This window comes from Colossoma macropomum, unplaced genomic scaffold (assembly GCF_904425465.1).
Source record: "Colossoma macropomum unplaced genomic scaffold, Colossoma_macropomum, whole genome shotgun sequence".
Lineage (NCBI taxonomy): Eukaryota > Metazoa > Chordata > Actinopteri > Characiformes > Serrasalmidae > Colossoma > Colossoma macropomum.
In genome coordinates, this window is record NW_023494808.1 from 3,323,295 (window position 1) to 3,339,854 (window position 16,560).

Here is a 16,560-nt window from a genome sequence, read left to right on the forward strand (position 1 = left end):
GGAGCCTCATTACAGAATGGTAAGATGTATGTTTGATTCAGAATATTTTAATAGTTTATGATGAAGATACAGTACAAATTTAGGTATTTGTGTTTATTGATATTTCTACCATTTCAGTTTCAAAGAAGTTCAGTTTATCTTTACTGTCTCATGTGGAATTGTTTTGGGGGAAAGTCGGGAGAACATAAATGATCACATGAAGCTTAAGAAGTAACATAAACAAAACATATATAATGCAAATAAAATGTCCTGTTTTTGTTTGAGGAACATTTTGAGATGCCTTAAATCTATAGTGTGGGGGGAGAACAGCTCTGAATGAAGAAGGTGATCCATGATTCTCAGTATAGACCTTCCTTTGTGAAGAACCTGCTGGTTATAAATACTCAGAAATGTCACTTTAATCACTGTTTTATTTAATAAATTCTTGTTCCTCAATCAGGTTACCATAACACACAATTATGAAACAAATGGAGAACTGATTAAATGAATCACAGACTTCATTACAGTGTCAGCATTTAAAGTTTTGGATTTTTTAATGACTTTGGATAAGGATGTAAAAAAAAAATAATTTAACTATCATTAACTAAAAATATCCTCCAGGCTGCTGTGATGAGGTCATTGAGAATGACTCCTCCTCTTCCTCTGATCTTTCTGCTCATGATTGTCGGTGAGTCAGTGTTTGTTGTGGTTTGTGGTTTCTCTCAGAATCAGCTCAGTGTTGTAGAGTAGCTGCTGGAGTTAGAGAGGACAGAAGTGAAGCTGTAGGCTACAGTAACTCTGACTGTCTTATGGGCTCCAGACTCTGTAATCAGCTCTTTCATGCATCATATGTTTCAGGAGCTTTTGGAACAGAGTGGAGTGTGAAGTACAACCAACAGCGAATATGTGCTTTAAAAGGATCCACAGTGTTTATGAATGGAACTTATACTCACCCAGAACATCTTACAGTCACAGAGACTTTTTGGTTCATAGACCTAGATAAGATAACTGATCTGAGTGCAGTCCCAGTTTATTCAGGCAGAGCTGAGTATTTCACTGATGAACAGAAACACTTCTCCCTCAAACTGAGTGATGTAATGAAGAAGGATGAGCATCAGTACTACTTCAGAATCATAACAAATGTAGAAAAAGAAAGATGGCTGGGTACACCTGGAGTTCAGCTCAGAGTTACAGGTGAGTTAATCATCCCATTGTCCAGCTATAATACACAGCTCTGGTTTCAGAGTGATGTTTCTTATTCATGACTGCTCTGAATATTCATGTTGTTTTTTCATCACTGATTTTGTTAATCTGCTCTAATGATGTTCAGCTTCTGTTCTGATTCACTCCTACATCATTTTATCTGTTCTTACCCCTGATTCAGTTTATATGCTCATTTTCTTTTTGACCCTCTCCATGTCAAATCATTGAAAAACATTAATCCTTTCAAAAACAGTCTTATTATTTAGATATTGATTTAAAGATCTTTAATGTTAAATTTATTATCATTAAGAGCAATTATTCATCAAATGTAATAAATAACACACATTGATGCTGCTGGAACATGGTAATGGTAACTTTATCGAAGAAGAGTTACACATTTTTAAAATCTACTTCTGTTTCTCTATTTATAATAAAAGTATTACAAAGTGCAAAAGATCATTTTTAAATTATTCAAAAAGTAAGAAAAAAATGCAAAAAGGAGATGTAAGGATGATATATAAATATGTTCCAGACTAGATGAATATTTTATGAACACTTATTTTTTGTTTTCATGTCGTTGTTGTTGTTGTTTGTTTTTTTTTTTTTTTTTTTCCCCATTGGCCTTTATTCATCAAACATGTGTGAGTTCTCAACTGAAAATTAGCTCATTACTGATTTAATATTTGAGTAAAATATACCGCCAGTCAATAAAAAACAGTTTACTGAGTACAGTAGAATCTCATTTACTGCAATATTTTCACTCAAGAAGCCAGTGTTTTATAAAATCAATCACACTAAACAATCACGTCAATTTCAGATCTTAAAAACGGCTACATTTTGTTAATTTCACATTTTATTCTTTTCAGTCATCGTAGTTTCAACACTATAAAGATTTCAAAGCTTTCTGTACTCAACCACAAACTCCACTCATGTTGCATCAGCTGCTGAATATTTTTGTTATATTGATATACCATCATTACATCTGCAGGACACACTTCATTTACATTATGTATTTATGAGGCCTAATTGTTGCAAATGATATGAAAATAAGGTTCTCGTTTGTTTCTATAAACTGAAGCTGATTTATAAATTGCACCCAAATCACTGCTTGTTTTGATGTACAACAGTTTCCTGAATCAGAAGCAGAGAAGATCAAACTTCATTCAGTTTAGTTAAATCGACACTCGTTTATAACTCGGATGAATAAGGTTCACTGTCTTTACAGCTTTTCTCTCCTAATCTGATGGTCCTCTTACTGTCTTAGAGCTCCATGTAAAAACTCCTGAAGAAGTGACAGAGGGAGAAACAACAGATCTGACATGTAAAACCACCTGCAGTCTGACTGACCCAGCATTCATCTGGTACAAAAATGGACATCCTTTAACCACAAAGACCATCAAGAACAACCAGCTCCACCTGCAGACAGTCAGCAGTGAGGATGCAGGCAGTTATAGCTGTGCTGTAAGAGGATATCAACACCTCCACTCTACTGCTCACAACCTCAGAGTCAGACGTGAGTCATCTCATTACTTTTTTCCCCCAGAGTAAATTAATTTATTGACTTGTATGTATCCTGGCTTTCCAGGCTTGTTAAACAGTGTCTTATTTAATAGCATTGTTTGCATAAATTAAGCAAGATAATATGTAATAAATGTTTCATGTTTAATAATATTCAAACTTTCAAATACAAATCATGTAATTATAATAATCAAATAATCATCTAGATCCCCCAAAGAATGTCTCAGTCTCAGTCAGTCCCTCTGGTGAAATAATGGAGGGCCGTTCAGTGACTCTGACCTGCAGCAGTGATGGAAACCCACCTGTGAAGAACTACACCTGGTTTAAGGATCAACATCAGTAGGAGAAGGAAAAACCTACAGCATTCCCACCATCAGATCTGAGGACAGTGGAGAATACACATGCCAAAGTCGGAATGAACATGGAGAGAGAAGATCCACTGTGCAGATTAATGTTACATGTGAGTTAATGCTGAAATATCAACCCCTCAAAATCCTTATTACTCAGGTTTATTATTCAGTAACTACAGGGACTTCAATCCAGTCCATTTGAGCTATTCAAGAGTAAAATAAGTGCATAAAAAAACTTTGGGCCCTGAATATTTGAAGGGTTAAACTTAAATTCACCTGAATCTTAGTAAACATAAAAAGGTATCATATCTTTTCGAATTTTCTTCTATGGTAGATCCTCCAAAGAATGTCTCAGTGTCCATCCATCCCTCTGATGAAATAGCAGTGGGCAGTTCATTGACTCTGAGCTGCAGCAGTGATGCAAACCCACCTGTGAAGATCTACACCTGGTTTAAAGAAGGTGGAACCTCACCTGTAGGATCTGGACAGAATTACAGCATCACTGCTGACCACACTGGACTGTACTACTGTGAAGCTCAAAATGAACATGGAGCTCAGAAGGGAACTCTGATGATCATTGTTAAGAGTAGGTGGTGAATTATAAGATATATACTGTGTTTTTCCATGTCCACCTTTAAAAAAAATGACACACTAAAGTGATATTAATGATCTTCTCTGCTGCAGGTCAGAGTTTGTCTGCAGTCTGGATTGCAGTGGGAGGAGGAAGCTTTCTCCTTATTATTGCTTTAATCTGCATCTGCAGGTTAGCAAAATTTTGCACACATTATTCTACAGTATGAACAAACTTTTAGTGGTTGTAGCAATACATTAACAGATAATGATTTTGTCCTTAAACTAATTAGAATATATTAATTCTTTTGTTTTCACAGAATGAAGAAAAGAGCTGCTGTAACTGATCACAGTAAAGCAAGACAGGTACATTTACATTCATGACATTTAGCCGACACTCTAATCCAGAGTGACGTACAAAAATGCTCTGTTGTCAACTCAGATAATTTATCTTAGTAAGTACAATAAAATTGGAGTCCAAACTACACTTGAGCTCAGATTCTACCAGAGACAAAAGCCAGTGCTGATACTTAGAAAGAAAGATACAGGATTAAGCCATTAGTGCAGGTCAGTAAAGCACAGGTAAGGTGGCCACCATCCAAATGACCACATATTCTGCCCACTAGTAGGTGACAGTTTCACTTAAAGCCTGTGTTTGTTTATTATTGGAGAATGACAGAAAACAGCATTTCAATTTGGAACTCAAGAAAGTGTTTAAGATAAGAGTCTTTTCTGTCTTATTTCCATTACATTATACATTTAAACTGTTCTCCATGAAAGCTTCACTCCCAGGATGATGTCCTCTACACCAACATTACACACAGCAGATCCAGACCTGTCCAGGCTGCTGCTTCTGCTGACTCTGGAGCTGCTGATGTTCTGTATGATACAGTCAGGATTCAGAATAATGAAGTGACCAGCACTGACCAGCAGAGGGAGCCCCAATATGCCAGTGTTACATTCCACTACCACACTGCTGCCACTGGGTGAGTTTAACTGAGCTTTTATATAAAGCTGCCCAGAGAAAGGCTAGCAGTCGTGTGCAGTGTGCATTGCATTTCCACTCGTGCTTGTAGGTTGCCTGGGGCTTTAATTCACCCTTCACAATTTTGGATTTACATTGTTTTGAGGTTTGGTTTATAATAATATGCTGGTTTATTAAGGACATTTTTTTTAATGTATATTTAAAACGTCTTTATTCAAAGATAAGGACTGATTTTCTATTGATCTCTTAAAAATATCCATTTAAAAACACGATTTGTAAAATAAATCTGATAATCTAATGTTTACTCAAATGGTAATTTTCACTTCACAGCAATGTGTCGATTTGTCTCAGTGCTCAGTTAAGGGATGAGCAGAATATTATGATGCATAATACACAAAGAAATATGCTCTGGAAATACTTATGCCAGTTTAGTCACTGCTCAGCAATGAGCAGCCAGTTAATTAGCCAATTATTAGCTTGATAAGTTTGTTTACATCTATTTTCTTGATGAGGTTTTAAAAGATCATAATAATATAAACCTAGAATAATGTGGAAAAGATTAGGAAGAGTTATAAACAAGTAAAGATGCTGAAGAAAATGTTTATTTAATGCTAGTTATTGTTTAATATCAGCAGAACTGAACTCAGCACTGTGGCCAGTTTAACAGTGTTAGAAAAAAAAAAAACGTTTGGATTTACCGTGAAATTTCAGAGGCAGAACTTGTTTGAATAATTCAGTTCTCATCTCAGCATCATCTGCTGGATAAAACTGTGTTTGTGTTGTTAAATAAATGTAGTTTAGTGGTGAACATGTTTATTAAAGACGGGGAAGTGTGAAGCTGTGATTTGTTCTTGTTAACTTACTTTAAACTAGGTTTTAAAATTTAAAAGTGTCACCTTCTTTGTTTGTAGGTCACCGACTCAGAACGTGGAAGATCCCTCAGTGATTTACAGCACAGTAAGAAAAGATTAGATCTGCTGAGAACTGCTAGAGAGAGAGAGAGAGAGAGAGAGAGAGAGAGAGAGAGAGAGAGAGAGAGCACATTGGTCTGCTGGACTCAAAGTCTTGAGCTGGCCTTTGTTGTTACTGTACATGGAAAAATGAAAGCTTTAAAGTTTAATATTTCATTTTCTCACTTTTTTCATTTTTTTGGACACATTATTTAGATTAGATGTATTTGAAACCCAAATCTTTATTTGTTTTCCAGTCTTTTTTATCAATTTTTAACTGATCTGTATTTCTTACACTTATGTAGTAAGCAATGTTTTATTTAGTAATCGTGTTATTCTTTTTTATTCAGTGCTCTTTGACAAACATATTTCTCTCGGGATTTATGAATTTTTATTTTGACTATTTTGAGTTATGAATTCTGACTTTGTATTATTTGAAGTCTGACTTCATGGAGTTTAAATGCTTTATTGATTTCTGTGAATAAAGATGTCTTTATTGATTAAACTCTATTTTGTAGCAGTTCATTGATTTACATTTTCTAAACACTATCAGATTCATTTCATTAAATTCATTAGTAACTGGTGACAGAAGGAAGGTCATGGTGTTGCACTGACACCAGTGAGATAACAAGTTGTGTAATGTACACCAACATGATCCCAACAGAGCACTGAGTGTGACCTGCAAATGTGCTTTGTGTTTTTTTTAATATGACTCAAAAGATACAATGTAAAATATCAGTGTAACACAATATGTGCTAACCCAAGAGGAAGAAGGATGCAAGAGGCCACAGCAAGCATTTTCCTTTAATTTTCACCAAGAACATAAAGCATAACTACTGGACACTTCAGTGAGTTCTAACTAGATTTTTCAGCTCTTTTCTTACACAACAACTTTTCAGTCCTTTTTTCAGCGGCTGGTCGTCTCTCCCTCTGCTTTTCCTCTCCATCCTCTCTCTCCTTTTAAAATGTGCCCACTCTGCCAAAGCATCTCATTAAGGGTAGCATGAACACCTGAGCTGAAAGAGGAAGAAGGAGCTCACTGCTCCTCCTCCCCGTCACCGCCCACCTCCACATCACTAAAATTTCTGTGGATGTGATCTTTACTTTTCTGACATTACAAATCTCCACCTGTAGAGGGCAGAATCACACTGAAAACATGGGAATTGAATTAAACAATTGTAGTATCTGAGTTCCATGTGTTATCTGACTTTGCAAGTTTGGAATGTTTAAGTTAGGGGGCCTCTGGTCCAAAGGTCCAAGGGTCAAGGTCCCATAGGGAATCTACCTAGCTTGGAATTCTCACATTCTGTGATTGATGTTGTTAACTGTGTATTTCTTTCCTTTGTAGAGTGTTTGAGTGTTTCAGTAACTGTAGTAAGATGAGTGCAGGTTCTATTAGAAATCTTTACTCAACACAGCATTTGAACATCAGACTGCAGGGAAGTTTATGAGTTCTACTTTAAAAGCAGCACAATATACAAAAATACTTCATTCACAGAAACAGACATGAGTGATTTACACTGAGTGTAAATCATTTTATACACATTGTGCTGCACTGCTAGTCTGACATTTAGAGCTCTGGTCAGTCACTGGTTAATTTGAATAATTAAAAAAATAAAAATAAAATATATATATATATATATATATATATATATATATATATATATATATATATATATATATATATATATATATATATAATGTTACAGTGTGTGTTTGTGTTTACTCTGTTATGTTGTGTCCAGCTCAGAGTTAGGGAGAGTGCGTTTGTGTTTGGTGACCATCAGAAGAAAGAGTAGGGCTAGGAGTGACCTACCTCAATTTTCAGTCACTTTTCAAGTGCCATTGTTTTCCCTTGCTCTCAATAAAAGAGCATTTTTCAAACAGAAGTTATGGCCTCATCTGACTCTTCTTCTGCACCATGTCAAATTATGTATATATTGAAACTCCACCCATCTGTGTCTTCACATCATATATCAGCCACTCTCAGGTCACTCTGTCCACAGGATCACTGTGTATAGATACTGGTCACTTTATCAGAATTCCCTTCCTTTAAGCTCCACCTGGAGTTTGTTAATGCCCATTTATTGATGTACAGTTTTTCTTGGCCATCCTCAACCCTTCAACAGCGACTTTCATTCAATATATATATATATATATATATCAATGTTCAATCCATAGATATTAATGTTCATTGTATATATATATATATATCAATGTTCATTTTATATATATATCAATGTTCATTGTATATATATATCAATGTTCGTTCCATATATATCACAGTTCATTGTATATATATCAATGTTTATTCAATATATATATATATATATATATCAATGTTCATTTCATATATATCAAAGTTCATTGTATATATATCAAAGTTCATTCCATATATATATCAATGTTCATTCCATATATATATATATCAATGTTCATTCCATATATATCAATGTTTGTTCCATATATATCATATATACAGTGGATTCACTTTAGATCCCTTCACCATGATCCAGTGTGAGTGAACATGGTGGATTAGGACTAAGATTAAGGATGTTGTATTGAACTGTGTTTGTGGGTGTTTGTTCTGAGGTTGTCTGTTTCTTTGTTGTTCATGTTTCTCTATGATATCTGTGAGCTCAGTGTTTCTGTAACTCTGATTATTTGGAGATAAACTTGAATGTCTGAGTCTGTATCAGTTCTTCATGTACAAAACATGATGATCTCTTTATTTTAGCTTTTAAACTCAGTTCCTGCTAAGATGTGTTATGGAAATTGTATCAATTCCATGTATTTGCTTTATTGCTTGCAGAGTATAAGACTATGTATGGGCAAAAGGTCATGGACAAAATACCTTGTTCTCTGACTGATAGAAGTGCTTAGCTACCTAGATACAAAAACAGGATGTATCCTCATATAGCGATTGACCTCGGTCACCTGTCCTACACCCCCCATTACTTCTGCTTTCATAAGATATTCTAGTCAGGGCATCACTGGTCATGCATGTACAGCATGACCTGAAGATGCTGCATGTACTCACAACCTAATATGGCTATATTAACAGAAATCTGCCAAAGACTAATTAGAACAGCAGTCAAACCTGCCTTATTTGATATCCAGCCAACACCTAGTTTAGGGTATAAAATCCCTATATAAGGGAAACCGATTCAGAGCCCGCTCTCATCTCTTCACTGTCTGGTCTGTAACACTTTAATTTCATAAATAAATACTATTCCTTTTTAAAACCTGTGATTTGTTCTGATGTCAGGATTTCCATGACAGATGTAAAACTACAGATGTTATGTTGTTTCTTTGTTCTTACTCATTACTCCGTGTAGATACCTTCATAAATCCAAACATCTGCTAAAATGTGAAAAGCTTAATTTTCTTTGTAAATATAATCATATCTGTATGATTCAGTGCAGAGCATCTTTTCTCTGTGAAGAGTATGAAATGCTAAGAGCTGAAATCATTCTGATATAAATGTTGTGTAACAGCTCTTATTCTCAGCATGTTAAGATCAGTGTGAGGCTGTCAGTGATCTGCATTGTGTTCTCTCACCACATTCACATGCTGGGTGGAGCTCAGCTCTGCATCTCTGTATGTTCATGATTGTATATTTCTGATTAATAAAATATATAAAAATATGCAGCCTTGTAAAATGGTTTCATATATATTAAGCTCATTTTCTGCAGATAGAACTGATTTATTTTTATATCAGGATGCTCATTAATGTTTGCATTTACATGAGCTTTTCCCCACAGAGCCCAATAAAAACATGATCTTTTTTATAAGCAGATCCCACAGTTTATATATGAGTGTCAGATGTTTTCTGTAAGTGTTTTTAAAGTGTTTTACTTGAATTCTTCAGTTTTCAACATCTCTATGTTCTCTTATCTTTAATAAAAATGTGTAGCTGCATGTGAACATTAAAACAATTCAAGTCCCTAATTTCACACAACAGATAAAACAGCGCTCTTCCTGTTAACTCACCAACTGCAGACAGACTGTCAAAAGAACAGTGATGACTCAAATTCTACTGTCTCTTAAAGTGACAGTACAGACAATAAACAGACTCCTGAATGGAGAAACTGGTAAAAGAGGAATAGAGAAATATCTGATCTTAGAGAGCAGTGTGGTAAAAATGTGCATAAAACAACCATATGTGGTAAATAATTGCTTTGTTTGCTAATAAGCTTTTCCTATTAACTATGGAGTAATTTATAAATTGTTTTGTTCTCTTGATCTGTGTAGTCTTTAGTTTACTAACTTTCAAGCTGGCAGAGTAAAGTAATGAAGCTGTATCATCAGTCAGTTATAACAGATGGAGTAGTTTTATACATGAATCTCAGTGTGAATACAGTAAATTGAAAGTTGTGTTTTTGAAAGAATAAGCTTTGTTAAATTGGTTTTGATTGTTAAAATAGTTAAAAATGATATTGAAATGTGCAGCAGATCAGTCACTCTGTTCTTCAGATGATCTGATGATGTTTATTCTATCAGCTGGGTAACACTGTACTGAGATCAGCACTGGTAAAAACACACCAGTGATCATTACTGCTTCATACAGTATCAGGAGAAGAGGAGGAACTGGATAAAGTCCTGCATCATTACATGTTTAATATCAAATAACTTTAATATTAGACATGTAAAACAGAAAGACGTCATATTTGCACTGATAGTACAGAAACATCTCAGACACTCTTTCTGCAGCTAAGAACGACACATGCATCCTATAAAAGGAAGTTCAGTGCAACAGTAAAATGCATTAATCACATGTCTATCATCTCAGTGCTGTCTCTGTTCTCACTTTGATCATTTGGATGTTGGACATAAGACTCATTACGTTAAGATATTTTCTTTATTTCAGAATACTGTAGTTTATCAATAATCTCATAGCTTACAGTACACTGTACCCTGTAAAAATCAGTTATATTCAACTTTACTCTCTTTGGACATATACAGGGTACAGTATAATGAAACATGAGTTACCACCTTGGCAACTGCTGCATTAGCATTAGAGAGGGTATAGAGCGTAGTGACTTTTGAACAATGAGGCAATCAACAATGAGCTTCACTTATTAGAAAATGTGCAGCTTTACATCCAACACAGCCTGGATGGTAGATGTGTGAGGCAATGAAGATTTACATGGATTTCATCTTTACTTTTCTGTCATCACAACTATTACAAATCTCCACCTCTAGAGTGCAGAAAGAAATTGCATATGAATAAAACACTGCGAAAAAATGTTGATCTGTGTTCTGTTTTAGTAAAAATCATTATTGATTTGTGTCAGCACTGGGCACAATATCAGAGAATGTTCCTGGATTAAATTTCAAATGCAAAGAAAGACCGAACCCAGTCCAGACCAATAACAGCTCACTTTCTGTGATGTCATTTTCTTAGCCATGTAATTCTTTCCTTTGTAGAGTGTTTGAGTGTTTCAGTAGTTGTAGTAAGAAGAGTGAACATTTTATCTGAAATCTTTACTCAACACAGCATGTGAACATTAAACTGCTAAATATCTTGGAAAGAGCCACCTGGCACAACTTCACTGTCCAAGGAACTTGTTAAAAACAAAAAAACAAAAAAAAACATAGAAAAGAGTGAAACTAGCAACACTTGATGACTGAAGATATTCCACACTTTATTTCAAACCAATGCATTTCAGCACAAAGGCCTTCATCAGGGTTGAACACAAAGAACAGGAAGTACTTTAAAAAGAACAGGAAGTACTTTAAAAACAATGATAAATTGTCTGAAACAGCCAGCTCTTACTGAATTTTAACATTCAAAATAAAAGAAAGGAAAACCTTTAAGATCAACATGACATCAAAGGGAAAAAAGAATTATTACAGAAAAAAAGAACTTTAATGAAACTGCTAAGACTGCTAGGAAGTTTCCCATTATTCTTTATTCCACAAGCAGACAAAATCTACATACATGAACAGAAGCACAAATGATTTATAACTGACAGATTTTTTTTAAAGTAATTTAAGACAAATTGTGCCAAACTGCCAATTTGACATTTAGGGCACAATTATTTTCTAAATAGGAGCATCAAACTAGTTACAAATGAAAAACTAGGGTTTAGACTCTGATAGACTGAATCTGATTGGTTGGTCTTGAGGTATGGGCTCTGGTAGACTGAATCTGATTGGTTGGTCTTGGGGTATAGACTGGTAGACTGAATCTGATTGATTGGGGTTGGGGTTTTATACTCTGGAAGACTCAATCTGATTGGTCGTTGTTGGGACTAGGCTCTGGTAGACTGAATCTAATTGATTGGGGTTTAGGCTTTGGTAGACTGAATCTGATTAGTTGGCATTGGGGTTTTATACTCTAGAAGACTAAATCTGATTGGTTGGTGTTGGGACTAAGCTCTGGTAGACTGAATCTGATAGGTTGGTGTTGCAGTATAGGCACTGGTAGACTGCATCTGATTGGTTGGTGTTGGGGTTTAGGCGCTGGTAGACTGATTCTGATTTGATAGTGTTGGGTTTAGGCTCTGGTAGACTACATCTGATTGGTTCATTGTGGGGTTCAGGCTCTGGTAGACAATCTGTTAGCTGGGTGGTGTTGTTGTTCAGGCTCTGGTAGACAGAATCTGATTGCTGTGTGTTGGGATTGAGGCTCTGGTAGACTAATTCTGAGTGTTACTGACTCACAGGGACAACAGCAGGGAAGGTCATCAACAGCCACTGATGATGAACACAAAAACCACGCTTGTTAGCCCACAACAGAACACAATATAACACAATCAATTTGTAAATACATTTTAATTAAATAAATAACAACAACAACAACAACAACAACCGCAACAGGTATCTCTTTTTATACCAGTATTGAGGCAGCTCCTGAGAGCCACTTTGCTTGGCTACACACCCTAAGCTCTGTCCTGGCCAGCGCTTGGTGGCCCTCCTCTCAGACACCTTCTGTTTTCTCCATTGTCCTCTGAGTTGTTGACACTGGTGAGGGTTTGTCGAATTGACTGGAGCAATGGCCTCTTTTCCTGCACTGCCTGCATACCAGTCACTCCACTGCCACTTGCTCAGGGTCCACTCGACACACTGTCTCCTTCTCTGCCAGCACCTGACTGAAGTGGCACCTGAGGGCCATGGTCAACACCACTAGGTTATCATATTGTTCCACAAGCATCTGTAGTGCTTTCCCCTCCAGTGCTAGACACAGGTGCATTGCAGTGGTGGCCACCATCCAGCTGTAATGCTGGGTGGGCACTGAGACACAGCTGTGTCTGGCCCTGGAGGTGAAAGCATTACAGATACTTGTGGGAGGGGGCAGGCATAGGTCTTCTTACAGCTTGGTGGCCATATGCCTCTTCTGATGCATCCAATGTAGCATTGGCATAGAAGAATACACAGAAAATATGTTGCATATGGGCAAATGCTGTTTTATTTTGAATAGACACTTTAACAGCCGGTAAGAACTGCCCAATCCAGTGTTACTGATTCACAGTAAGGAAGGTCACCAACAGCCTTACAACACCCACTGGTGGTGAACACTAAAAGCACACTAATTAGCCCAATGTGGAACACAATAAAACACACCCAAACAGACACATTTTAACTAATTAAACAACAAAAACAACCATAATAATTGTCTTGTTTTATACTGGAAAATGTGCGGAGGATGCCACAATAGACAATATTCACAGTATTCTTTTTTGAGCATATTGATATCAACAGTATTTAAAGAACGTTGACCTCCTGCATGTTTGATTACAAATAGAAAAGTTCAAATGCATTTAATGTTGCACAGAATGTAAAATGGTGGACATTGTAGTCAGTATATAAGTAATTTTTAGTGAGAAACTTGCTAATGTACCTCTAGGCTTCTTCCATTTGCAGAAAAACACTAAAACACCAAGAGCGATTCCTGAGACCAGCAGTAAAACACAAACAAACAGAATGACAGAACCTGAAATCAGAGATCAAACAGAGTTTAAGCATCAGAGGTCATAGATATTTGGTATTTTGTGTTACTTCCACATTAACATGATTTACTTCTGTCATTAAATAATGCAGTTTGGAAGAAATTCTGAATTGAAATAAAACGGACTCTGCCAAAGCATTCCAAGCCAACATATCCATGTGGGTGCCAAATGGGTTAATAACACATTGACAATTGAAGCCTCTTTTGGAAACCCAGATTTATGCATTTGGGACACTGACTGTGTGACCACTTATGGGCCCAAAATAGGTTGCAAGAGGGACTTTTAGGGGCAAGATGGGCAAAAAACCTGGGCCCAGGATGAGTTATCACACATATTACATATAGCTAGCATAGGCCAACATGTAAATTTCTATAATGTTTTAAACACAAATGTGTTTCCACAATATGTATTTGTCAACAGGCATCACTTTTCAATCACAACATGATCAAACCTGGAATGGGTGTGTTTCAAGCTGGAGAAGCTCAGTGATGTTATGGGGTGTTTTAATTACACAGAAATGGGTCCTTTGGTTGAGGTGACTACAATGCCGAATTTGAACTACAATGCTGACAATGAGCTGCTGGACAACCTGGTTTCGCCTTTTGCTCATCATCTTACTGAGGAACATTCCAAGATGACAATTCTTGCTTTCACAGGTCTGAAAATGTGTCGGATTAGCATGATGAACCTTCAGGAGCATTCAGACATCTGGAGTGACCCCACAAAATCCCCAGATTTGAATCCTCTTGAAAATCTGTACGACTACCTGGAACAACTAGGATGGGCATCGACGAATTCTGGCCAAAGTGCACAATTCAGAAAACTTGTCCAGTCTATGCCAAATCGAATCACAGCTGTTATTCATGCTCATGAAGATTGTTCGCTACTAGGCATGTTTCAGTCCGCAGTGAGCTAACATCCTATGTTTTTTTTTTTTTTCTTAGACATGTGCACATATGTGTGTGTGTATATATATATATATATATATATATATATAATATATACACATACATACATACATATGTACACATGTCTAAGAAAAAAAAAAAAACAAAAAAAAAACATAGGATGTTAGCTCACTGCGGTTAACTTAGCCATTTAGCTCTTTGAAATTGTTTTAAGTTTCACTACTTTCTTAATTCTATTAGTGGGATGCTAGCCATCATGCTTTTTAAGGTGGAAGGCACCTGCTGTTGGGGATGGGAATAGCAACATTGTGTTCTGTCTTTTTAACCAATTTTTAACCAGTCATGGAAACTGGTTACTTATCCTTACTTCAAATGAAGCAGGTCAGAAAAGCAGAGACATTTGTAGACTATGCTTTGTAAGAAGATTTAAGTGTCCATTGTAAGTAAGCTGGCAAAATATGTAAAAGATCTTATGCAAGTTTCCAGCATCACTGTATTCTGCAGTAGCCAAGAATATGTGAGTCATCTGCACCTACTTGTAGATGGAGATACAGATGTACTGATGGAGACTGATGCAGTGAAGTGGAAGAGAACACTGTCAGCAGAACTTCCTGTGGAATAGAAAACAGAGACACTCTAAACTTCAGTTATTTTTAACTTAAATCAGACTCTCCATCGTTAAGATGATTAACACAATTAACATCACTAAGTCAGAGTGGTTTGCTGTGAAATCTTCTTTGTAGACAAACTTACTGATTCAGAACTGTTCACAGTGGTGGTGATAGGAACCAGATATCTAAGGAGTTTAATGCCTCTAAAATCTCCCTTTCGCAGGAATGTTTATATATATATATATATATATATATATAATATATATGTCTATTAAATATTATAAAAATATATATAATATATGTCTATTAAAATCCATCAAAAGAAAATAATTGATGCCATGTTGAGTTGCTGCACTTCGCTGGGCTAGAGGGGGTCCTACACCGTACTAGTTCCTGTCCCATAACTTTTGGCACGTGCATATATATATATAGATATATATATATATATATATATAATATATATGATTGATTACATTGGTTGAAGTTATGCATTATCACTAGCTATTATTTTGTTTACCTCTAATAAACAATATCTGAATAGAATTACATACACAGATGCTAATTAATGTGTCTAATGTTAAAGATGGCACTCTTTGCAGTTATTAGGTTTATACTTCATCTTGAGTTGTCATAGTACAGAAGTTATAATAGACTTACAGGCATTAATGGTTTAATAGATTATCTAATGGAGACACAAGTAAGAAAACAGAGAGAGAGGAAGAGCTCATACCTGCAGAGAGAAAAAGAGAGCGATATGTGGATTATATCTGTACTGATGGAGGAGAATATGTGGAGCGATGGGCATCTAAAGAAAAGAAATAGATACAGCATAAATTTAATTCATCTTTTGGCATTAATATTTCACTGACCACAAAGGAAAATGTATCATATTTCTGATATCAGTCTGAACCGTCTGTCATTCACCAGTTGTAACCAGTAATAGAATCTCTGAGAAATCCTAAGTAAGTGCTTTAGTCCTCTGTATCCCACACTAGTATGTTCCTCTAACAGTTAAAGTTGTTATGAATGTGTGCAAAACTGATTCTGAATCAGGATATTAAGTCTGTTTTGCAGCAAAGCCTGACTGATAACACAGACATTCACAAACCTGCTGCTGGAAAAGAAAATACTTGTCAACTCATCATCAAAGTGAATCTAGTAGAGATTAATTCTGTCTATGGAGGGAATTTAATCTGTAGGTCCCAAATTAATTATAATCTTTTCAGAGTGGTGGGTTGTGAAGAGTCTATAAAGTTAAGCTGTAGTTTAGTTCTTGGTTTGTTTCACAGTTTAGTTTCAAGTTTATATTTTCTTTACTTTGTTTAAAAGTGTGTTTGTGCCTCCTTTTTTCCTGATTTGAGGGAGCTAAACTGAGACTGAACAATCAGATTATTGGTGATTGGATATTGTTTGTATTTCATGTAACAAGAAAAAAAGGTAACTGCATGAAAATCTAGATGTAAACACCCACAGAACGCACTGTGAATGCAATCGGATCACTCAAACCACACTTGGAGGTAGTCAGAGATGA

At 35.9% G+C, this 16,560-nt stretch overlaps 2 protein-coding genes across 2 annotated transcripts in view; both read left to right on the forward strand.

The window, feature by feature from the left end:
• The first annotated feature begins 644 nt into the window (after window positions 1-644).
• LOC118797721 (B-cell receptor CD22-like) overlaps window positions 645-16,560 on the forward strand; it is a 29,143-nt gene continuing 13,227 nt past the window's right edge. The window contains exon 1 of the mRNA XM_036556987.1: window positions 645-667. Within this exon, the coding sequence (XP_036412880.1) occupies window positions 658-667 (10 nt within the window). The 5' untranslated portion in view covers window positions 645-657. The remainder of the gene's footprint in view (window positions 668-16,560) is intronic.
• Window positions 789-5,577, forward strand: LOC118798132 (B-cell receptor CD22-like). Its single transcript, XM_036557482.1, has 7 exons — window positions 789-1,173; window positions 2,447-2,695; window positions 3,385-3,636; window positions 3,735-3,813; window positions 3,941-3,986; window positions 4,401-4,606; window positions 5,517-5,577. The coding sequence occupies exons 1-7, from the start codon at window positions 789-791 to the stop codon at window positions 5,575-5,577; spliced, it is 1,278 nt and encodes a 425-aa protein (XP_036413375.1).